This window comes from Canis lupus, chromosome 2 (genome assembly GCF_048164855.1).
Source record: "Canis lupus baileyi chromosome 2, mCanLup2.hap1, whole genome shotgun sequence".
NCBI lineage: Eukaryota > Metazoa > Chordata > Mammalia > Carnivora > Canidae > Canis > Canis lupus.
In genome coordinates this window covers 93,244,687-93,269,037 of record NC_132839.1, presented here as the reverse complement: position 1 = coordinate 93,269,037, position 24,351 = coordinate 93,244,687, and the positions used below count along the sequence as shown (strand labels likewise).

General features: G+C 59.6%; 1 protein-coding gene and 1 long non-coding RNA gene across 7 annotated transcripts in view; one reads left to right on the top strand and one right to left on the bottom strand.

The window, feature by feature from the left end:
* Positions 1-2,057: 2,057 nt before the first annotated feature.
* On the bottom strand, positions 2,058-5,780 carry LOC140623669 (uncharacterized). Its single transcript, XR_012023228.1, has 2 exons — positions 5,558-5,780; positions 2,058-4,349 (listed from the first exon to the last, which is right to left on the bottom strand). It is a non-coding gene; the product is annotated as an uncharacterized lncRNA (long non-coding RNA).
* Positions 5,781-5,955: 175 nt separating this feature from the next.
* The window catches only part of PCGF3 (polycomb group ring finger 3), a 72,286-nt gene continuing 53,890 nt past the window's right edge, over positions 5,956-24,351 (top strand). For 2 of the 6 annotated variants that reach the window (XR_012023173.1, XM_072810057.1), the window contains exons 1-4: positions 5,963-6,126; positions 19,624-19,664; positions 19,913-20,064; positions 23,709-23,826. Coding sequence is in view for 4 of the 6 variants with exons in the window: in XM_072810057.1 (XP_072666158.1) it covers positions 23,718-23,826 (109 nt within the window). In the remaining 2 variants the exon portion in view is untranslated. Of the gene's footprint in view, positions 6,127-6,490; positions 6,551-19,623; positions 19,665-19,912; positions 20,065-23,708; positions 23,827-24,351 lie in introns of those variants that run through there. The other 4 variants (XM_072810082.1, XM_072810076.1, XM_072810064.1 and 1 more) reach the window with 4 other exon arrangements.

The window sequence follows — 24,351 nt, the reverse complement described above, 5'->3', positions numbered from 1 at the left end:
GTGCGGGCCGCGAGCGCACCTGGAGAGGCCCGAGATCGGGGTTCATGGGTGTTGGCATCAGGGCTGTGACATCCTACAGTTGTGAAGATGTTCTCTCTGGGGAAGCCGAGCACAGAGTACAAGAGATCTCGGTATTAGGCCTTACAACTGCATTTGAATTTATAATTATCTAAAATAAGTTTAATTTAAAAAACTCACATAACATGGGGGGTACCTGGGTGGCTCAGCGGTTGAGTGTCTGCCTTCGGGTCAGGTGACCCGGGGTCCTGGGATGGAGTCCCACATCGGGCTCCCCGCATGGAGCCTGCTTCTCCCTCTGCCTCTCTCTCTCTCTCTCTCTGTCTCTCATGAATAAATAAATAAAATCTTTTTAAAAATAACATGGAAATCATACTCATTTGGAAACAACTTTTTCCACTCTCACACTTTATTTAAATTTGGGCAAGTATCTGCAACGTAAGCATCTAAGCTGTTCAAGTTTTGAATGGAGCTGAAACACCATCCTCGGAAGGAAGTGCCGTGCTGCACCCGGCTCTGTCCTCACACCTTCAGGAGCGCCCGCTTGAGGATACCCATTAGTCATCTCCACTCGTTGCTTCCTTTTGAAGTGATCTTCAAAGGCTTATTTCAAATAACATTTGACACACAATTTTGACTAAATCTTTGCTTCAGTGTTTTATCTCCTTTAAAAAAAGATTTTATTCATTCACTTGACAGAGCAAGCGAGTGGTGAGCACAAGGGGTGGGGGAGGTGGGCAGCAGACGCCCCGTGGAGCAGGGAGCCTGCCTCGGGCTCCATCCCAGGACTGGATCATCTGAGCCCAAGGCAGATGCTTCACCGGCTGAGCCCCCCAGGCGCCCCGTACCTCCTTTTTCCTCAACCAAATGCAGACTCCTATCAGCATCCCAACTAGCGGTAGTCAAGGCTTTTTTTCAGGCCACTGTGTCTTCCCAAGTTGAGAGCAGTCCCTCTGCCAAGAATGGAGCAAAGGCAACACTTTCTTCTCCGAGGATGTTGGGGAAGAAATCTCACCTTATAGAGGGAGGTGGTCACAGCCCATCCTCTTTGTCGGGTTTTGACTTGGCTTTTATCTGCTCCTCTCGAGAGAATGTCAGCTATTTGAGGGGCAGGAGCAGGTCTGCCCAGGGCCGAATCCCTGGAACAGGCCGGGGCCAGCACAGAGCTGTGGGAGAACATCGACACGTGCGGGGTGGGTGACCTTTCCGCCTTGCCCCCGGCCTGGCCAGCAGGCAGGCTCTCCGCGGGGTAGGCCACTGTCCCACCCCACCCGGCGATGTGCATCCTGGACAGGAGCCTCTGAGCCTGGTTCCAGAGGCATGGCCTCCCTTCCCAGCACCCACGCCTTTACTCAGGTCCACTCTGTGCTGCTTTCCCTGAGGTCATGGCTGCTGAAGCCCAAGCACACCAACGCTGTGCCGCAGCAGGAAACTGAGAGAGCAAATCAGAATCTGTATTCTCAGGCTGCCTCGAAAAGGATGGAGTGACTTGATCCTTATCCACCAGCACGGGCGCAGGGGCAGGGGCAGAGGCAGAGGGAGAAGCAGTCTCCCTGATGACCAGGGAGCCCGACGCAGGACTCGATCCCAGGACCCTGAGATCGTGACGTGAGCCAAAGGCAGACACTTCACCGACTGAGCCCCCCAGGTGCCGTGCCCCTGTACCCCGCTTATCCTAACAATATGCCCTGGCTCTCATCCCTGGTGGTGGCCCTGTGGCAGCTTGCTCAGGTACCCGCCACTCAAGTCAGCTGCCAGGACCCACAGTGGGCACACGTAATAGTTTATCAGTTATTCACACACGATGCCTTCCAGGCTGGCTCCAGTTTTTTTCTATTACAAACTATGCTTCAATTAGTAGCCTTGTTTATTCTTGTCCCCCCCCCCCCCATTTTTCCCAGCATTTTGCCAGTTTTCCCAATTCACCTTTGGGATAAATTCCTATTTGGCGTTAGTTGGGCCAAAGAATAAACGTCCACATGGTTGCACTGGATATTGTCAATCTCTAGTAGCAATATAGGAGAGTCTCGCCAATAAGGTAAGTTCTCAAACGATGGGGTTTTATTGCCAGACTGGTCAGGAGAGACCTCAGTGGATATCTTTTTTATTTTTTTAGATTTTATGTATTTATTCATGAGAGGCAGAGAGAGAGAGAGAGAGAGAGAGAGAGAGAGAGAGAATGTAGACACAGAGGCAGAGGGAGAAGCAGGCTCCATGCAGGGGGCCCAATGTGGGACTCGAACCCGGGATCCCGGGGTCATGCCCTGGGCCAAAGGCAGGCACTCAGCCGATGAGCCACCCAGGTGGATATCTGCCTGTACAGCTGAGGGAGGGAAGAGCCAGCAGGACAGGCCACGCAGGTCTAAGAGCGTAGGCCTTGTGGTGTGAGGGCCTCGCATGGGCCAGGAGAGCCATGCAGTTGGAAGTGAGTGGGGGAGAGCACCAGGGCCAGGCCAGAGGCAAGGCAGGGCTTGGTCCCAGAGCAGGACCTTGGAGACTCAGAGCAGCCACTAGGCTGCTGGCAGAGGCTGATGTAGGTCCTGCAGAGGGCAGCTCCATTCAGCATAGACGGGGGCGGGCTGAGGAACCAACCCAGGCAGGACAGGTGGGGGTCGGCCCAGGCAGCAGCTGCAGAGTCTGAGAGCCATGGTTGGGTTGTGGCGTGCTTGATATAGCCCACAGGAATTCCCCAGGAACTGGATGTGAGGAGACAGAGGAATGAGGAACGAGTCCAAATGTTTGTGCCCCAGTAACAGAAAAGATGGAGCGGCTCTTGGCTGAGATGAGGACGATGGAAGGAAGCAGGTCACCTCAGAGGCCCTGAACCTCTGAGGTGGGAATGATGTCTGCTGCTCACTGGAGGGCAGCCAGCATCTGGACCAGGCTCAAAACCATGGGTGGAGCGACCACCGGCCAGGAGAAGAGCCTCAGGGAGAGGACAGAAGGAGGACAGCAGAGGGGCTGGAAGGTGCCAGTTGTGGGGCAGCGCAGATGGAGAGCGGGCCATGGGGAAAGTATTTCAGGGGACAGCAGCACCGGGGGTCATGGAGATGACAAAGGCCCCCTGGACAGAGCCCCATGGGGTCTTGGGTGCCTGGACCAGGGCGTTTTGTTGGAGTAGGGGCAGGGCAGAGGCCTGAGGGCTTGAAAGAGAAGTTGGAGAGGCTGAGTGTAGATGGCTCTTCCGAGGAGTCCTGTTGCGAAGACAAGCACAGAAGCACAGCATGAGGAGAGAGCAAGTCCTGCTCTGTTCTGTGAAGACGGGCAGCCTCGCCCTGAGTTTGTGAGTGAATGGAGTGATCCCACACCGAGGATGGCCCGTGGGAGGTGAGGAGGAGCAGCAGGTGGGTGCAAAGGACAGGCCAGTGCCCCGGGGGGCAGGTGGCCCAGGAGTGAGGACAGCGCCCTCTCTGGGGAGGAGGGAGCGGTGGGCTGGGTGGGGTGCAGTCTCCTCTCACTGCTTGTGCCATGGCTTCTGGTTTCTTCTTTCTTTCCTGCTCTATTGAGATGTAACTGCACATATGTAGCCGGCACACTTCAGTGAGTTTTGCCCCACGTATACACCCAAGAACTACCACTGCCACCCACACAGTTCCATCGTCCCAGCTTTCTCTGACGCCCTGGAATCACCCTGCCCTTGGGCTTTTGCTCTGAGTGAAGCTCCTGGAGGCTTTTGAGCAGAGGAGAGACATGGCTCGACTAGTGTGTTGTACAAGTTACCACTCTGTGCTGAGGACAGACGTTAGGGGAGGAAGTGTCAAGGGAAGACGCGGAGACCAGTCCGGAGGCCTTGCACGAATTCTGGGGCAGTCAATGGCGCTCGGTCCAGAGTGGGGGTGGCATGCTACAGCCAGATTCGGAGGGGTGTGCTGACGGCAGGCGGCTTGGAAGAAAGGACCCCAGCGTCCTGGCTGAGCAGGCAGGATGGAGCCCTCCTTCTGTGGCGCGGGCGAGGATGAGTAGTCAGCTTCCAGGAAGACCAGGAGTTGAGGTATCGGTATCAGAGCCTGCGCTCCCTAAAGATATCCCAGCAGAGACATGGCCAGAGTTGCATTCGGGAGCCCAGGGTTCAAGGTCAAGGTCGGGGTGTTGTTGCTGACGAGGTCCCGGAGAGAGCAGGCAGGTCAATTGTCCTGTCTGCCCCCTTGGCCAGAGACCCTCGGCCCTGCCTCATGCATGCTCCTGGCTCTCCTCCATCTGCAGACGGACGGCTATGGTGTCAGAGAGCCATCACATGACTTAGTGGGGTTGCTGCCCTCTGTCCAGGGCTGTTCCTGGCCTGTTGTCCTCACCTCTGACAGCCAGGCCTCCACTCCTTAGCTGCCATTTCACTGGAAAACAAAAGCAGCTGGATGAGATGCTGCCCAGGCCCCACTTCCTGCATCAGGGCCTTCCTCCCTCAGTGTGAAGGGCGGCCACAGCCCTCCTCCCCAGATTTGGTCCACAGTCCCGGATGACGGCTTGGGCTCAGGCGGCCTTCCCTCCCTCCGGGGAGGTCGTCTGTTCCTGTACCCCATCAGTACCACTGAGGCTCTGGCCCAAACAGAAAACAGCTCTCTAGTCTCAGAAACCCATCTAAAGCAAAACACCTGTATCTACGCTCCTCCCTTGAGCCCACCATAATCCAGTGTGTCCCCCTGCAATGCATCCATAATGCACTGCCCAAGGTCCCAGAGGGTTCCGCTCCCCACACCCTCTCAGCAGCTGACCACACATCACTCATCCCTAGGGATCCCCCTCCCCAGTCTGCTCAATCCGGGTCTTTCTTGCTGGATCCTCCTGGACTCATTGATTTCTCCACGTGGGCAGGGGGCTCAGCCTCCCGTCCCTCACTCACTCCTTGGACTGGCTCATCCACCTGCAAACACTGCAAACTCATCCTACGCTCCGGAGGCCCACAGCCTCATAGCAGCGCCCCTGGAAGTCTAGCGGACATTACAGCTGCACCCTGACCCCACTGTCGGGTAATCCCTCACCACCCCCAGAGTGTCAGAGGCTGCCCACCCTTCCAGTTGTTCCCCAGCCATGCTTGCCCATCCTCAGGCTGCTCCCCCGGCAGTCCACACTCCTCCCCTCCGGGGCACTGCCCGGTGCAGCACCAGGCTCTCCCCTGCACTGCACGGGTCCTCACAGACAAACACAGGGCAGCCAGAGGAGGCTGTAGAAGGCCAGCACCGTGCCATTCCCGCCCTGCTCAGAACGGCCAGGGACGCGTCCCTCTGATCTCACCTCCTCCCTCTCTGTGCCCCACACCCTCTGGCTTCCATGCTGGCCTCTGGCAAGCATCCTTCAATCCCCCCCTTTGCAGCTTGGTGCTGGCAGGACCAATTGCCTGTGAACCCTACGTGTCCGCACTTGCAGGGCTCCTTCCCTCTGTGTCTCCATGGCTGGCCCCTGTGCCCTCGCGTGCCCATCCGCCCTATCGTGGCCAACACTCCAGACATCCACTGCCTCCCCACCCAGCTTATGTGGCTCCCACATGACACCTCCCGTCAAGGTGTGGGCCCACGAACGGGTGCACGTCGCGGTCACTACTTACAGCTGCAGAGCCGAGCTCGTGCAAGCGCGGACACCCAGGGTTGCGGGGTCAGCCCTGCTGCGCGCTGTCCTCTGCGTGCGGCGCCCTCGCTCCCGCCCGGTGCACGGGGAGCGCTCGGTGCCGGGTCCCAGGAAGGACCGGGTCACAACAACGAGGCCGACGCCGCCACGGGAACGCCCGGTCCCGGGCGGGGGCCAGCGCGGGCGCCGCGCTCGCAGGCCCCGCCCCCGGCCGGGCCCCGCCCCCGGCCCCCTCGGCTCCAGATCCGTCGGCCGGGTCCTGCGCCAACGCGCCTGCGCCCCGTGACCACGCCCCGGCCCCGCCCGCCGGCCCCGCCCTCCGGGCCCCGCCCCCTCCCGGCGGCCGGGTGGGAGCCGCTCCGCGCAGCGCGCATGCTCCGTGCGCGGCGCCCCCGACTCGCCGCTCGGCTCCGTTCGGGCATTTCCGCCTCTTTGTTTTAAACTCCGGACGGGTTTTTTTCTGCTGCTCTTGGGGGGACCCGGAGGGAGCGGCGCCCCCCCCCCGGCGCCGCCCCGCGTGCGCCCCGCTCGCCGCAGCCGAGCCGGCAGGTCAGTGAGTCCGCGCCGCGCCCGGCCGGGCCCGCGCCGCCCGCTCCTCAGGCCGCGGCCTCGGCCCCTGCGCCCGCCCGGAAGGCTCCGCGCCCCGCCCGCCCCCGGCCCGGCCCCGCCCGCCCGCCCGCAGGCTCCGCGCCGGGACCCCCGGGGCGCGCCGGGTCAGCGGGGGGCGGCGGGGCTCCGGGCAGGGCCGCGCCGGGTCACCCCGCGGGTCCGAGCCCGCCGGGTCACGAGGGGCCCCGAGCCCCGGTCGGGCGGGACGCAGCTCGGGCCGGCGGTGGCCCCGGGGCCGGGAGCGGGGCCGGGAGCGGGGCCGGGAGCGGGGCCGGGAGCGGGGCCGGGGCCGGGCCGGGCCGCGCCGCGCCGCGCCGCCCGAGGGCCACCCCGGCAGACGGCTCCGCGGAGCGCCGGGGCGCAGGTAGGTCACCCGGGAGCCCCCGGAGGCCGGGCCGCGGCCGTGGAGGAGCCCGGCCCCCAGGGAGGCCAGGCCCGGCTGAGCGCGAACTCGGGGTCGGAACTCCCCAGCAAGTCGTGGGCTCGGCCGAGAGCGCCCCGAGGACTGCGGGGGCCCCCGCCCGCCCCGCAGCGGCTTGGGCGCCTCGGCGGGCTCCGGAGGTGCGGACCCGGCTGGACCCGCTGCTGTGCGGGCTGGGGGCGTCGGGGACCCGGTCGCCGGCGCCCAGCTGCAGACCCTCGGAGGCCCCCGCCCTGCAGACCTGTCCTCGGGGGGCCGCCTGGCCGGGCCCGGGCACAGTGAGGCAGGGTTGGGACCCGTCCTGCCTCCGGGGATTCAGGCGGGGCTCCGGGCCTCAAGCCAGCTCGGTGCTCACGCCCCAGACCCAGAAAGCTGTCCCCCTACTCCTGGGCTACCTACGGTCTTGGGCCTCGGCCTAGTGGACGTGCCTCCATCCCCTCCAACCGCCCCAGCCCTCCTCGCTCCGTGGGAGGCCGTGTGGTTGTGTGGATACACCCTCCATCCTGAGCCTGGACGTGTTTTCCGTGTCCAGGGGCTCCGGGACGGGTGCAGTCCAGCCAGGACTGCTGGAAGCCTAGGGCGGTGTTCTGGGGGCCCTGGACAGTGCAGGAAAGTTGGCGCAGGCCGGCACACTTCTCAGGGGACTGGATCGGGCACCTTCTCCACTCCAGGAAAGGAAAATACTCAAGGGCCTGGCAATGGGGGTCTTTGCTTCTCTGAAACCCGTGAATGAGACTTTCACCTAAAACTTGCCCATGTTTTCCTTTAATTTGAAAGTGCTGATGAAAAAGCAGGGTGCGGCATGTGCTGCTCTTTGATTGGGGAATGGCTCCAGAGTGTGTCCAGTGAGGTGGTGCTGGAGGAGTCTGAGAGGATGAAAAGCCCAGGAGAGCAAGCAAGGGTCTTGCCCGGCTCAGCGCCCGGCCCGGGCTGCTTGGGTGAGCTCAGCGGGCAGCACACGACTGAATGAAGAAGTGAGTGCGTGAATGAGTGAGTGCAAGGCAGGAGTACTGGTAGGAAGACCCACTTGTGTTAGGCTTGCAAACTTATCCAGAGGCTGGGCTGCAGGATGAGGTGCAGATCTAAAGGTGCGAGCTGTATGGACTCCCAAGAGAGACCCTCGAACTGCTCAGCTCAGTCTTTTCCTTTGTGCCACAACTTCACCACTTGGTGACCTAGGAGAAAACCCGTTTCGATTTTCAGATTGACGTTTCATAGGACCACATCTTAACCAAATGGGAGTCCCCAAATAGTCCAGCACAGGAATTGTTATTTGTCAGGCGTAACCACACTTGGGACCTTCTTACTCAACACTTCTGATTTTTTTTCTTTGTACTTTTGCACTTTTTTAAAAACTTAATTTGTTTTGTGAAGTTTTGTTTTGTTGTTTTGTTTTGTGAAGTTTTGGAAGAGACTTGCCATACTTGGTATTCGGGTTTGGTGAAGCTCTTTTTTTTTTTTCTATCTTTGGATTTTTAAAGGTATGATAATGCTGCATAGTTGCGTTGTTCATATATTGCTGTCCAATAAATTGCCCCAAAACTTAGTGCTGTAAAACAACGTCCATTATTATCTTACAGTTTTTGTGGGTCAGGAATCCAGGCACAGCTTAGCTGACGAGCTCAGAGTGTCACAGGCCGGGGTAGTGGTGTCATATGAAGGTTTAACTGGGGATCTCCTTCTAGGCTTGCTCACTCAGCCATTGGGGCTCTTCATAGGGCGAGTCGGAGGGAGCCAGTGATAGGACAGGAGAGCAGGCAGGAAGGCCGGTCTGCATGACCTAGTCTTGGCAGGGACATCCCATCCCTTCGGCCATATTCTCTTTGATAGAACCTGGTCGCTGGGCCCAGCCCTCACTTGAGATGAAGGGCGCGTGTACTGGGAGTGGGGGTGAGGGTCACGGTGGCCGTCTTAACGCCTGTCATTTATCAGGTTTCAGCTCATAGAGAGCCTGTACCTGAGAAATACCCCGTAATAAATTAGCAGAATTGTAGATAGAGTGGTGTGTTAGATACAAGATTGCAGCAACCCAGCTGTCTCTTTAATTGTGTAGGTTACCACACAATTCCTCTGAAGTCACCACAATCACTAGAACCCCCGGAACTTACACAGGAGGGAAGATCAATTATAAACAAGGAAGATTCTTGGGAATTAACTTATAATTTAAAGCACCTGTAGCAAACCAGGAGCAACCCCCTCCCTCACCTTGCAAATCAAATGGACGAAGTGCTGTGGAATTCTTTGACTGCTTCAAGTTCAATGATTTCACGGTTTCCACAGCATCATTTTATTCCTGCCCATGATTTTGCTCCAGAAATTCTAAACTGACCTTTGTAAGAAGTTTTTAAGGAGTGAGACCCTGAGATGTTTTGGGTATTCGACCCTTGTAAGGAAGCCCTGCTCCAGAGCCTGTCTGTTGGGGCCTCGGTGCTCGGGGCCGTGGCCACGTCTCTCGCTGGGACTGGGGCTGGGCTGTGCAGGGTGCATATGGGAGGCCTCGGGAAGGAAGCGTCCCCTCCTGCCGCGATTCTCTCTGGACCTGCCAAGGCTCCGCCCGGCTGGCGTGAGGCAGGGCCCTTTGCCAGTGATGGGAATTACTTACTTGAGTTGTTAGATTTGAATGATAAAGCAAGGTTTGTTTTGGTTTATACTGTTACTCTTTAAATGCTGGGATTTATTATTTCATTCGGAGCTCTTTGCTTAGTGGTCAGAATCAAATCTGAAATTGAAAATGTAATTTTACTGTTGAAATATGTTGAGGTTTGGGGGCAGCTTCTTATTACCCTTCTGATATTTGCCATTCATAGCACAGAAATGCTGCCCGATTCACTGTGCTTCAAAAGATGGAACTATACTGTTCTACCAGTTGATAGTTTATCATTAAATTTTGGGGAGTAAGACCTCTAAAAAGAATAAAACTATCTTTTCTGATCTGCCACGTTCCTCCCTACAGAACCGAATTCTCCTAAGGCCAAATGACAACAAGAATGAGACACTTCACAGTTGACGAGAGAGTTAAGGTGTGAGTCTTGCCTAGACACATTTTTGAGGATTGTCTATTGAATTAAGCAAAACTCACTGAAAGAAAGAAAACTCGCTAGAAAATACAGTTCTTAAAAACTGTTGGGTTGATTGCTTCTTTGAAAAAAATATTTAGGTGAATTTGGAGAGTGAAAGGTAATTGGATTATTTTGCAAACGAATCAATATTTGCTGAACTTTGCTACATTAACAACACATTCCAGATGTTTAGCAGGAAATACACCAACAGTAGAAAGTTGCCTGCATTCTTCTTTGAAGGCCCCGCTAACTGTGGGTTTTATGGAGGATGTTGTGATTCTCAGCAGGGCCTGGCCCGTGTTAGACGCTCAGTAAAGAACCCAAAGCTGGTCTTCATCACGCCTCGTGTAGCCTTGTCTGGAGGCACGGGGTGTATTAACTTGTTTGGTTCTTAAAGCCGCCCACCATGGGTCTGCTCCGTGATCACCCCCACGTGCCCGATGAGGAGACAGGCACGGGTTACGGCTGGGAAGTGGGGAGCAGAGAGGGTTTAGCCTTTCCCCCTTTTTTTTATTTCAAGTGATCTCGTTTTACTCTCCCCATTCCCCACGGTTTTATTTCAGAAAAAACACAATGGAGAAAAACTGAAAGAATTCTACAATGAGCAGTCTTACACTCCCACCCCGATCCAGCAGTTATTTATGCTTTGCCATATTTGATTCACCTCTTTTTTCTAGATGCATATTTATTGTCACTGAATCATCTGAAAGTAGCTACCGGCAGCCTACCAAGTTCCCTAAGTAACTCAGAGCACACAGGTCGCAGGAATAGGATGGTCTCTGCACAACCGCAGTGTCATCATCACACCTGAAACGTGGGCACGTGATTCACATACTAGCTAATAGTTTCCTCCATTTTCAAATCTCCCCATTTGTCTCAGGAATGTCTTCCATGGCATTTTTCCCTGAACCTGACCCAGGCGGGTTGTCTGGTGGCAGTGGGGGGTCGTGTCCTTCCTGAACCTGACCCAGGCGCTCGGTTGCCTGGTGGCACTGGGGGTCATGGTCCTTAGCGTCTCTTAGGTCCCCCACTTGCCCTCCACAGGGTTGAGTTTTTGGCTGCGTGTCACCTGGATTTTTCTGCCGCTTCGCTTATGGCGTCCACTTTTGTCTGTTGTCCCTGTGTACTCTAGAAACTAAAAGGGATGAGGCAGAGGCTGAGTCAGGCTCGAGATTTGGGAGATGACTTCATAGGAGCCAGTGAGAGCTACATGTCGTCCCCTGGGGACCCGTGGCCAGTGGTGGTTCTTGGGTTCATCCTGCTGGCCGTACTTCTGGTGCCCGGTCCCCAGTGTCCTGCCAGGGGGAAGACTCCAGACCTGGAGCCCCTGCACCGGAGTCCCGGGGCAGTGCTGGCGGTGGAGAGGCCCACTCCCGCCAGGGCCCTCCCTGTTCCGTTTCTGGTGGGGAGGTGTCCCCGGGCCATCTCATGCTCACAGGCACACGGGTGAGCGCTGCTCATCAGCTCCGATGCTTTCCGCAGACTTTATAAAAGGGTTAGTGGGTGGAAGGTGTTTGAAATTGTTCATGGAAATAGGACTTTTGCTGACAAATAACATTTCCTTTACGTCAAGTAAGGGCCTCTCTTGCCATCGAGGTGGGAACGGCTGCGGCCGCCGTGTTCCCCAGCCTTTCGTCAGAGGCAGCCTGGTGAGGAAGGCGGACGTCGGAAGTAGGAGAGGGAGTCCCAGTAGGCTCAGCCACCCAGCACGGTATCGTGGGCGGGTGGTTTCTTTCTCACTGTCCAGGGGCCGAAGTCCAAGATCAAGGGGCCCGGTGATGTGGTTCGAGGTGTGGAAGCTCTGTGCCGGCTCCTGTGAGGACGCTGACCTCACGCCCGCCCTTAGCCTCCAACCCTGCCGCCCCCTGGAGGCTCCGTCTTGCAGAGGGTTTGGGCCTTTGATACGTGAACTGGAGGTGGGGCTCTAGCTTCTGCCGCTTGGGTCTAGAATTGGGAGAATAGTCACCGAATGAGGATGCTTCCAGGCTGGTGGCTGTTTTGTCTGTTTGGGGAGCTGGCCCTTCTGCCGTTGACTCCATTTCTTTTATCTACATGAATTCTCTAATGCATCACAAATTGCCACCAAATTGGTGGTTTCCAAGGACAGCGACCTACTAGCCAGGGTTCCACGGGCTGGAAGTCCCGCACAGTGTGGCTGGTGCTTGGGCTCGGGGACTCCGAGGCTGAAGTCCACGTGCTAGGCGCAGGCTCATCTGAGCTCGCGAGCCCAGCCCCTGCGGCTGTGGGGTCCAGGCCGGGGCCGCCCTCCGCTCCCAGAGGCCCCGCGGCGCCCCGTCCCAGGACCTGGGGGTAGCGGACAGCAAGCCGTTTTCTGCCAGTGTGACTCACCCTCTGGCCGGCAGGCGCAGACCGCGCTGAGAGTGTGCTGGATGGCCAGCAGATGCTCGCCCTGGCATCAGGTCAACTGACGTGGGACCTTTACTCCACCCGCAGAAGTGCCTTTGCAGCGGTGCCTAGGCTAATAAGGTGGGATATACGTGTATGCCGTTATCTTGTGGCCGTCTCAGGATCCGGCCTGCCACCGTCCTGGTGCCCCACAATTCACATCCTCCCGAACACCAAGTACACCTGCCCCGTTTCTGGGATTCCCCAGGGTCTCATCCCACCGTAGCACCGGCTCCAAGCCCCAAACCTTGCCTGAACCACAGAGCCTTGGAGTCATGTGCCCTGGATTGTCCACTTGGATGCGTCCACTGGGTGCCGCTCCGGGCCCGTGGGAGCCCAGTGAGAGGGGTCACCTTCCCAGCACCCGTGCACGGCAGGACAGGTGTAGACGAGCTGGCACAGAAAGGGGAAGTGGGGGGATCCCTGGGTGGCTCAGCCGCTTAGCGCTGCTGTCAGCCCCGGGGTCCCGGGATCGAGTCCTGCATCGGGCTCCCTGCATGGAGCCTGCTTCTCCCTCTGCCTGTGTCTCTGCCTCTCTCTCTCTCTCTCTCTGTGTCTCATGAATAAATAAATAAAATCCTTAAAAAAAAAGGAGGGGGGAGAGTGGACAGAACAATCATGGGCCCAGCGCAGATCTGAAGCCCGGAGGGATCCTTGCCTGGGCTTCAAGGTCAGGGTGACCCCGCTGGCTCTCTGCTTCGCCCTCTGGGCCCTTGGTTCTGCCTTGAGCCGGCGTTTTTCGTGAAGTGAGGTGCGTGCCTGCGGCTGGGCAGCCTCACGCCAGCCGCTGCGGGAACAATCCTGGGGTCCGACGGCCCCTTCTCACAGCGAGTTTTTCATCTCCGGGTTGAAGCTGACAGTTAAAGTGGGTGTGATTACGTGATGATGTGTTACGTGCTTGAGTTCTAATGTCACCTTCCCTTTCTCCTGACATTGTCTGACGTTACCGTCTCCTGTTCCAAGTTCTCAAGGATGGTTTCTGAGCCCGTGCCCTCCTTGGCCCTCTGTCCTCGTCCCCTGTCCTGTGCAGATGCCTCGTCCTCCAGGCCAGCCGGCCACAAAGTGGTCCTAATGCTCTCCGGGGGTCCCATGGCCCGTCAGTGGGGCGCCTGCTGCTCGGGCCCCTCCCTCCAGGCCCAAGGCCAGACGTCCCTCCGCACCGCTTCTCCTCTGTCTCTGTCTAAAGCAGCTCCTCCACGCATTTGCTTCGCTGCCTTCGTCTGCTTTCTTCACGGTGCTCGTCACTGCTGAGTGGTTGGTCGTGTCTCGTCTCCGGCCACAGTGGGAGCGCCCCTGTTGTCCCACAGGCGTGCCTCGGAGCAGCATTTGAGCACCTTTCCTGAGACGTCTGCAAACGCCACGGCCTCCGTCCGTACTTGTAGTTTGGCTGGATGTAAAATTCCACAGTAAAGTCTCTTTCCTCAGAACTTTGAAAGAATTGATTCTTTTACTGGCAGGATTCACTGTCGCTGATGAAAAGTCTGGTGCTCTCTTCCTGGTCCGTCGTGAACTTCTCTCACAACCCGAGGACGCTCTCTTGTACCCTTGATGTCTTGAGATTCCAGGACCTGGTTAGGCGCGGGTCATTGTCACTCACCGTGCCAGGCACTTGGGCCTTGGCGGTCTGCTACGTCTCCCAGCTGGGGAAATGCTTTGGATTTTTCCAGATCATGAAATACCGCCTACAAACGAGCAGAGAGAAAAATACAACGGACACCTGTGTACTCATTGCCCAGCTTGAGAAATAAAGTAGTAAAGTGTATTTGAAAGCTCCTTCTCTCAGTTTTCTGTTTTTCCTAAAACACCTGTTGTTTGGATGTTGGATCTTTTTAATTTCTTGTCTTTCTCTACTTTTTGAGAAGATTTTCTCAACTTTATCATTTAATCCTTCTATTGAATTTTTAGTACTGCCAGTCACGTGGCTGCGATCGTAGTACAGAGGTGGGTAGTAACAAGCAGGTAAACTCCACACTTAGGGTGATGGGTGTGTGCGTACGCGGCATGTAATTCTAAGGAAGATGGTCTCAGGGTGTTGCTGGGGAGATGATGTTTGAGAAAAGGCTTGCTGGAGGGATATACATGGCAGAGAGGGGCAAGGGCCACGAGGTGGGAGTGTATCTAGAATGTTCTAGAGCCAGCAGGGGCCCACCATGGCCACAGTGGAGTGAGAGAGATGGCTTGGAGACTCTTTGGCCACTGGAATGCCTTGGCTTTCCCTAAGCCTGGGGAGAGGTGCGTCCTCTAGGGCCACCTGCTCAGACCTGCGTTTTCACAGGGGTTCCTGGGAGCTGTGCTGGGTGAGTGTGGCCTGGAGAGCCTGAGCAGCACACTCGGAGTGGGTGTGAGGGGTCGTAGTTGCCCCTTCCCCTCGTACATGGGTGTGAGGGCGTGCGAAGCCGCAGAAGGGACGAGCCTGCGTGGGCGGGAGGCCCAGATGGAGCCTCAGCAGGCCTGCACCTGTGTGGAAATGCCTGGCCTTCCGGGTGGAGCCCAGGTCGTGGTTGTTGGAATGTGGGGTCAGGGAGCGTTGAGCTGGAGGGGCAGGTGTGACTGTGGGGCCGGGGGTGAGTGGGCCGGGTGCCTGGGAGCCGCTCAGTCTGCCTCTGGGGGACGCGTCCAACATGGGTGGGCCTCGGTGCTGCTCAGCCCGTGTGCCTCATCCCGCCCTGGGGGTTGTGTCTGGGGTCCCCCTGGCTCCCGGACACGTGTCACCCTTAATTTAAGTAAAAACGAGGAGACGGCTCACAGTGGATGTGGCCATCAGGGCGCCCCTCAAGGAGTTGCCAGTTACTCAAACACCCAGCGGTGCACAACAGCTGTGGGCGGTGGCCTGTGGCGTCCCCAAGTGGGGACTTCACTGTCCTTTGAGTCATGAACCCTTTTGAGAGTCTAAACTCAAAGCACTTTCATGTTATTTCTTTATTTTTTAAAGACACTTTCACGGCAGCGTGTGGCCACCTAGAACCACGTTTCGAGTTTCCCTCTTTCTCCTGATCTTGACCTGGTGTCAGCGTCCCAGCAAGGAACGTTCGTGACACGCTTCTGTCCATCTTGAGATTGCAACAGTCCTTGGAGCCGGGGCCGTGTGGGCCCTGGCAGGGCCTCCCCTCCCCTCTCCTCCCCGAGCACCTGGCCTGGCCCTCGCCAGCCGCGCTCGCCCGCAGCTACCTGTTGGGTCCCACCCTGTGCCGGGGCTCACGACCTGTGCTGGGCCCGGGGGCGAACGGGACCAGACGGGGATGGGTTCACCGGGTGCTGGGGGTTAGCGAGGGGCCGGAGGTCAGCCGTCTGCGGACACAGCATGGAGCCGGGCGCTTCCTTACGCACCTGCTGCGTGCAGACACGTTCTCCGGGGCAGGGCGGGGGGGGGCATCACGCGGAGCAGCACGTGTGGACGCGGCTTCACGCAGCTGTACACACGGTGCGTCCCGCGTGGCCGCCGGGTCCGTGACGAGCTGCGGTGGGCACGGGGCAGGGGTCACAGCAAGGACGCAGCATCAGCCCTGCTGTGGGGTCGCAGTGCCCTGGGGGGCAGGCAGTAGCCTGACCAGGAGGATGGCATGACCCCGCACGACAGTCCCCGACAGCCGTCTCCCCGTGAGCGGGCCAGCACGCGGCTGCGGGTGCTGCTCAGGGCCCAGGGAGCGGTTCACGCCGCGAGGGGGCATCGGAGCAGGACGAGCGACGGGAGCCGGGCCCCGCGGTCCCACAGACGCGGCACCGCGGCGCGGGCGTCGGCCAATGTCCACGCCTGACCGACTTGTCTCTTTAAAATAGGTGAAGCGTATGTCTCGTCGCGTGTTTTTCAGGAAGGCCATTGAGTGAAGGTTGTGGGATATGTCGGCGGCTTTGTGCCAGTAGATTTTGATGAACGTTTTCCTAGAAAGTTACCACTTCGTGAAACTAATTAAAAAGTAAGTGGAAAGCTTGATTCTTGTAAGACGTGGTTGACAGAAGGAAGCGCGGCCCTGGGGGGCGCTCCCGGTGGGGGCCCGCTGCTGGTGCCCCGTGGCGCCCCGTCTCCGGTTAGGGTGCACGGCGCGCCCCTGGGGCTCAGGCCGCGGCAGCTGTGATGGGCGTGCTGGCGTGGGAGGATGCCCACCCTGGTCATTAGTCCCAAGGGGCCCGCATAGCGCATCGCGCGCGGTCGGAGGAGGCCTTTCTAGGACGACGAGGGTGTGTGTGCACGTGCTGGCAGTGGTCAGGGCTGTACTGCGGGGGAGACGCCGCTGCAGGAGGTCACCTTAGTTGGGGGGCACTCGGGTTATAGGGCATTTTTCTTAGGGTGATTCTTTACTTTCCAAATCATGTTTGATAAATGTGCATACTGCTTCCACTCCACAAACCAGACCCACTGTCTTAGCCTCAGACGGTCACAGAGGGGGCACCCCCACACCGGGACGGGGGGCCAAGGGATGCGAGCCCCGGCGGCCCCGCGTGCAGCCCAGGGGCCCATGAGGACTGCCCGGGGAGGGGGGTGGTCCACGGACGGGCAGGGAGGCTGGGCCTCTTCACACGGGATGCCTGCTGCTGGGCAGGTAACGGCGGAGAAGCAGCCGCCCCGGGCCCCCCAATGGCCCCAGCCCCATTCACAATGCATGCTGGAGCCAGTGTCCAGGAGCCCTGGGGGAGTCCGGTCCGGATGTGGAGGGGTCTCAGTTGGGGCCTCGTCCAGGCGGTGACCGGTGAGCTTGGGGATGGGCTGTGCTGGGACTGCCTCCGTCCCAGATCTTGTTGGCCGTCTGGAGGTGCTGGGGGACAGCAGACCCTCATGGGATCTCACTTGCATTTCCTGGCTTCCTGACGAAGCTGGACGTCTGGAAATGGGCCTGTTTGGACTTTCCCTGTTGTCTGGAGTCGGGTTTGGCCACTGTTTAGCAGATGCTTTATGGGCCCACGTAGTGGACACGCGTGCATCCCGTGGCAGGGACGGGCAGGATGCAGGCGGCGGGCGCAGGGTCTCCCGCAGGTCGTTGGCACAGCAGCCTCGGCAGCCCGGTCTGGACTGTGGTCAGGAGTGGGGGCGTTCTCTCCCGCGGGGAGTCAGGGTGTCGGGGGTTTGCGGTGTGAGCGAGGCTGATGCCAGTAGTCCCCGTGGCCAGTGCTTTCTGACGCTGTGTGGTCATCCTCCTTGCCGAGTCGGGCGGGCCTTGCCCCTGCACTTGATTACGTGGGGGTGAGGACGGGGGACACCCTTTGTGTAAACTAGGAGTTTGTTTTGTTTTGTTTTTCTGATTTCATCACTAGGAATGATGTTTGCTGCAATTTTTTAAAATTGTAAAATGCACCATTAATGGAGGTGCAGTTTACACACAGTAAAGCTCCCTGGAGTTTTCCAGGCCACACCCCAGTCCTGACCCAGAACCCCGCCAGTAGGGGCCCCGGGTGCCCAAATCTGCCTTTTCTACAATTGTGTGTCTGGGAGACGTGGACACACAGGCCTGCCTGCAGCACAGAGCTCTGTCCTTTGCTGGTCTTGCTGAGAAGAGCCTGCTGTGTAGACGGAACACGTTTGGTTCCTACGGCCCGTCGATGGGCACGTGGGGCTGTGTGAATAAAGCTGCTTTGAGGGCCGCCCGGGGGGCTCAGGGGTGAGCATCTGCCTTCGGCTCAGGGCGTGACCCCGGGGTCCTGGGATCGAGTCCTGCGTCGGGCTTCCTGTGTGGAGCCTACTTCTCCCTCTGCCTGGGTCTCTGCCCCTCTCTGGGTCTCATGAATAAGTAAATAAAATCTTTTTTTAAAAAGCTGCTTTGAACGTTCCGGCATAAACTGTTAAATGGATATTTGTGTGGTGTCTCCCTTACGTTATTTACATGCTTATCTTTAGGCCAGAGGCCGAGGCTGAGACCCTCGCAGGCCGACCGCATACCCCGCGCAGAGCCCCACGCGGGGCTTGACCTCGTGACCCTGAGATCGTGACCTGAGCCAAAGCCACAAGCGGATGCTTAACCGACTCCAGCCCCCGGGGTCCCTGTGTTTCTTTTAAGCAGAGAACTTTTATTAGCTTCTAAATTTGCTAAGATTTTTTTAAAAATCTTGATATGAATGGATAATGAATTTCATCAAACGATTTCTGGCATCTTTGGGAAGATCTTAGCACTTTTCTCATTTGGTCTTGTGTGGAATTACCGTCCCTGTATCGTGGGGATGGCCCCGCAGTGTCCAGCGCGACGTCTCCTCGGATGCTCCGGGCCGGGCAGAGCGGGTGCCGCCCGTGAGCCCAGTCTGACCCCCGCACGTGCGGTCACAGAGTGAGCTGGAAGGCACGTGTCCTCCGGGGGGACCGTGCGGGGCTTGGTCTCGGCTGCGTGAGCACCTGGTGGCCTTGGCCGGGGGGTGAAGGGACAGCACTTTCCCCGCGCCGCTGCGCCCGCACTGCGCTCCTCGCGCTCAGTCCACCTGCCGCGCGGCTTGTGGTTCTCTTTCTGGGAATTTATCAATTTCATTTAAGTTTCCACTTTGTCAGCAGAAAGCTGTCCACAACCCGTAATAGTAGTGTGGCCGTGACCGCTTGCGCGTGGCCTTCCGGGCCGGCCCTGCGCCTCCGGACGGCGTGTGACGGACGAGCGGGTGCCCGGCCGGTGCCCTCACTCCCGCCCTTCGGCCTCCGCTGGCGTGTGGCTCTGCTCACTGGGCGGAGACCTCGTGCCGAGGGCCTGTCCCTGCGGATAGGCTGCCGCCGTACGACCCACATAACTGGACAGACGCCGCGGCTGCTCACAGACACGCCTCCGCGGCGGCCGAGCCGGGCCCGTCCCCTGGCCTCTGCGCGCTCCCTTCCTCCGTCCCGCCCTCCCTCTCCTCCTTTTTCTGTAGAACTTGAGTGAGCTTCGAAGATGAGCGAATGAGAAATGCAGTTGTGGAAAGCTTGAAGCGTGCGACACCGTAGATCGGATGCCACACGCAGCCGCTATAGTACTTCCGAGGTCCACCGTCCTGGGGTTGCATGTAACCACTGCTGTCCCAGCACCAGGGTCACGCCGCGTGGGCCGCGTGCGTCCCCAGGCCCGTCCCTGGCGAACGTGCTGCTGGCTCCCCTGGACAGGCGGGTGGGAGGGTCCGTGGACGCTCTGGGGGTCTCAGAATGAGCCCGCACGCGGCCCCGTGTCCTCCAGCCTGACCACCGGGTCCTGGGGGCTCCTGGGTCCCCGACCTCAGCCCCGCTTGGTGCCTGTGCCCGTCTGGCCCCTGGTGGCCCAGAGCCCGGCTTGGAGCCTGCGTGCTCGCCGGGTGGGCTGTGAGGAGGGTGCAGAGCCGGTGTCACGGAATCCAGCTCCTGCGTGTGCTGTTCCCCCAGAGGCCCCAGCCCCCTCCTGGGGCTCTCCGCCTCCGGAGCCTGCACAGGCCTCCATCCTGTCCCCTTGGGCTGCCCCCCGCCTGCCAGCCCTGGGCCTTGGTGACGCCAGCCTGGGCCTGGGATCCACCCACGTCTGTGCTCCGCGCTGGTTCCTCAGTGTCCTTGGTTCTTGGCGCTTTGAGCTGCTGGTGTGCGGGGGCCAGGGGCTCCGTGTGGACAGCGTGTGGGTGACGCCTGGTGTTGTGTCTCCACAGGCTTCAAAATGTAGCAGAGGGCTCCCGGCTGCCATGGACAGGTAAGCGCAGCTTCGGAGCGTGGGGACGGCTGGCGGCCTCCTTGGGGAGTACTCCGTGGGACGCAGCCTCGGAGAACGTGGCTCCCGTAAACGTCCCACGGCTACTTAGACGCGTCCGGGTTTTCTCCCGATACTTGTGCTGGACCCTTGTGTCGTGTGTTGTGGGGGACGCTCCAGAGGCTCTAGACGGGACTGTGTGCATCGGGCCTGCGTGGCGGACACAAAGTAACGGGCTGTTTCTGTGCCAGAAAATGGACAGAGAGCGAGGGACAGAAGGGAGGCGCACAGGTGAAGACCCACGGGGCAGAGTGAGGCCGCCGGCAAGGACGCGCAGCATCGGAGCAGCAGCCTGAGCGCCCAATGCGAAGGCCGGAGGAGAGGGCCGCAGACATCTAGAGAGGTGAGGCGCCGCGCCCCCGGCCGCTTGGGGGAGCCCGCTGTGGACACGGCCGCGTGCTCACGGCCACGCTGACCGCGGACGCCCACGGCCTGCCTCCATCCCGCGACAGGGTCCGGGACCCACCAGCCCAGCGTCTCGGGGTTTGCTGGCAGGTGTGGGGTGTGGAGGGTGCACGGCTCTGCTTCTCCGGCTCGTGCCCAGGGCTGCAGAGGGGGCGCCCGGTGTCGGGGACGGTGGCGGTGGCTGGCCGTGGGGCCCTGCGTGGGCAGGGCCAGCGGTCCGGCTGGGGCCTCTCCAGGCTGCGCTCGTGTCCGCAGGTGGGGGCTCCGCAGGCAGATGCTTCCCCTCAGGCTGGCAGGGCCGTCCCCTCTGCCAGACGCTGCCTCCAGCGACCGCCCTCCATCTTCCTGGTCCCCGTGACCTCCCTGGGGGTCACCTCCTCGGGTTTCCCGTCGGTGGGACCGTGTGTGCTCCTTGGTGAGGGTGCCGAGCTCTCAGTGGCCTGACCGGAGGCAGTGTCCAGCGACGTCCACGCAGCGTTCCCACCGGCAGGCCCTGCTCCTGCTGCCTGGGGAGTGGGTTGGGGGAGACGTGTGGAATCCTCCTCAGCGAAGCCTGCGTGGTGACACCCGAGCTGCCCACGGAGGGTGCTGACTGCGGGCACAGTCAGCAGCTGAGGGAAGGACTGGCTCAGGGTGGACGTGTGAACTCCTGTGTCCTGCTGTTGATGATGATCTGATCCGTCCTGTTCCCGAAGCTCCCGTTGTCCCCAGTGTGGGCGGTAGAGCCTTTGAGCCGGGGACGTGGGCAGCGGGTGCGCTTGCTCCCAGCCCTCCCGGCGGACAGAGTCTACGCTCACATGCGCACGCACGTCTGTATCTGTTCAGCCACTTGGCTCGCCAGCAGAGCCCCCGCCGATCCCGGCCCCTCAACGGGGCCACAGACCCTGCGTGGCAGTGTGACCCTGGGCTTTGTTTGGCTTCACCGATTCCTTCTCCGCATCGTCGTGCTTTCGGTCCAGGTGCGACTGAAGCCAGCCCTGTGGGGCTCCCGCCGGGCAGCTCGGCTGGTCGGCGGCGGGGAAGATTTGTGGTTGCTGAGCTCGTTGCCGTGTGCGTGTCGTCTCCTTCGCGGCGGGTACGTCCACAGCGGCTCAGTAGAAGGTTGAGGACGAGAGAACAGTGCTCGCTTGGAGCCAGTGTGGGGCCTCTCGTGGGATTTCCGTGTCGGCAGGCCCCTGATTGCCACTGTTTGCCGAGGATGATGCCAGGAGGTGGTGCTGGGTTCCCCCGAGGGTCAGCACCCCTCGCCGGCCCGGCCCGGGTCCCACGGCCCCATGTGCGGCTGCTTCCTGTGGAGGGAGGACAGCAGGGCTGACGGCGCCCCAGGCGGCGTGGTGGGGGTGGGTGAACAGCCTAGAGCGGCGCTGGGTCGGGACGCGGTCCGTCTGGCCGCCGGCCGATTGCATGTCTGCTTGGCTAGCTGTCGGACCTGATGAGCGTCTGGGCAGGTGACAGGTCACCTCCAGTTTGCCACTCCCCCCAGGCCCTCACCTCCTCAGCCGGCCCCAGAGCCCGGCCAGGCCCCCGTGCTGCTCAGCGCCGTGGCAGGCAGAGCCGGCCCCTGCCCTGGACCCCGACCCCCGACCCCCGACCCCCACCCCCGACCTCACACGGATGGAGGCGGGTCTCAGGTCCTCCAGGTGCTTTGCTGTCTTTTCCCTTTTTCTTGAACGGCACTGGGCACGGGCGTCCTTCGGCGGCCTGGGAGTCGTGCACGCCGTGGCTGCCGGGTGAGGCCAGCCGCCCTCGGTGGTGCCTCGGTCTCTGTCGTATCTACTTCTGCTCTTCGTGCGGAACCCCGATCGTGATGCTCTGAACCCGTTCTCTCGGTACTTACCAGAGCGGCGTCCTGTGTTGCTTTCCTGCTGCTGCTGTAACAAAGGAGCAGACCTAGTGGCGGCTGCAGCCCAGGTGCGTCCCTGACACTTCGGAGAGTCACAGGTCCCCAACACGCGCCCCTGGGCTCAAGTCTAGGCGCCCACAGGGCTCCTTGGGCTCCAGGGGAGAACCGTTCCTCGTCCTCTGTCGTGTCCGGGGCGCCGCACCCTCGGCTCCGTGGCCCGGCTTCAAGCCAGCCTACCGTCCCTCGCCCCCGACCCCGACCCTGCCACTGCCCCTCGAAAGGGCCGTGTGAGGTGATGCATGGGTTCCGGGGTAGCCGTGAGCATCCCCAGGAGCTGCTGTAACTCCCGGCACAGCTCAGGAGCTGCAGTGATACACCTGCCCTCTCGGAGCCCGTGGTCCAGGGGGAGAGACGGGTACAGCGGGGGGAGGAGACCGAGACGGGGACCAGGCTTCAGCACACTGGTGCGCACATGCTTGCACTTGGGGACGCCGTGTGTGTGCAGCGGTGCGGTCCCGTGGGTCAGTGGCAGACGAGTAGGCGGCTGGTGGGCGGGGCACACGTGTGCCCCCGGTCCTGGGGCCGAGCTGTGCTGAGCCAGGAGGCTCCTGAGGTCCTGGGGGGCTGGTTGGCTGTCCCTGCACAGGGTGTGGGACGGGAGGGGGCCTAGAGCCCCTGCGGTAAGCGAGGCTGCTCTCAGCCAGTCCGTGTGGCAGTTTTCCGTGGTTTGCCACCTTAAAGTTGCAGCAATCATGTTCCGAACGTGTCCCGTTATTAAGATAAGTTTCTAGGAACGGAATGGCTTCTGCCCTGTTTGAGTGCGTCTGGCCGGCGGTCCCTCCCTCCCCCGGGGCTTGTAGGACTGAACGTCAACTGTCCTGACCCTTCTTGGAATGACATGTGGCATGACCCGCGAGTATGGGCGTGTCCCTGGGCTGCGTGCCCTTGTTTCCGTGTGTCCATACTGAGGCCTTATCCAGGGACCTGGCTTCATGTTCAGGTCGGCCGGGGTCGCTCTCACTGGTATCCCTTGGGGTCCTTTGTCCCGTAGCTTTACAGAGGAGCCCGAGTTCCCGCAGTGACCCCTCAGCTACGTCCCAGACCCATCGCGGCCCGCCTGCTCCCCCAGCCTCTCCTCTTGCAGCTGCACCAACGTCCCTGACGCGCCCCCTACCCACTGACCTCAGCTCAGTCCTGAGCAGGAGGGGGTCGAGGAGCCGAGGGGGCGGGCATGCAGCTGGCTGAGGGGACTCGGGGGCACTTTGCAGGGTGCTGCCCGGCGGGGGTTTGGCAGGACAGTCCTGGCCCTATAGGGGAGGCTGATGGCGCGGCACCACGTGCAGGTCGAGCAGAGAGCCTCTGGCCTGCCGCTGGTCCAGGTGGGCAGCAGCCCCCATCCCCTGAGCCTGGGGAGGTGCGTCACCTGACTGCTGCTGGTCCAGGTGGGCAGGTAGCCTGGGGAGGTGCGGTCACCTGATTGCCACGGAGCCCGAACCTGTGATGAAAGGATCAGGGGCGTCCAGCTCCTGCTTTCGGCTCAAGTTGTGATGTCAGGCTCCTGGGGTCGAGCCCGTGTCAGGCTCTGTGCTCGGCATGGAGCCTGCTCCTCCCCCTGCTCCTGCTCGCTCTCTCTCCCTGTTCTCTCTCTCTCCCTCTTTCTAAAAATAAATAAATAAATCTTAAAAAAGCAACACCTGGGAGTATTTCAGATATTAATTAAAAGTGATTTTCTCTTACAGAAGCCAAAGATGTTGACGAGAAAGATTAAGCTCTGGGACATAAACGCCCACATCACCTGCCGCCTGTGCAGCGGGTATCTCATCGACGCGACCACGGTGACCGAGTGTCTGCACACGTGTATGTGGGGAATGTTCTAGAACGTGGTCCTGACGGCCTTGGGGTGTGTGTGTGCACAGATGTGTGTGGGGAATGTTCCAGAAGGTGGTCCTGACAGCCATGGGTGGGTGTCTGCGCAGGTGTGTGTAATGTTCTAGAAGGTCATCCTGATGGCTGTGGGGGGGTGGGTGTCTGCACAGGTGTGTGTGGGGAATGTTCCAGAAGGTGGTCCTGACGGCCATGGGGAGTGTGTCTGTGCATGTGTATGTGGAGAATGCTCTAGAACGTGGCCTTTGACTGCTTCTAGCCTTGTGGTTTCCTGATACTTGGGCTTTCTTTCGTTTTTTTGTTTTTCACCAAAAACTTTTAGTGCAAGCACAAAGCAAGACACAGAAGCAGGAATAAAGATCCTAAATCAGAAAAATTATTTCAAATTACAAATATTATGGGTAATTTCAGGTGAGGTATCGTTTAAGAAAGTTCAATACGGGAAAGGAGTCCTAAGTGTGTTACGACACAATATTCATTTCCCAGGGACAGAAATGC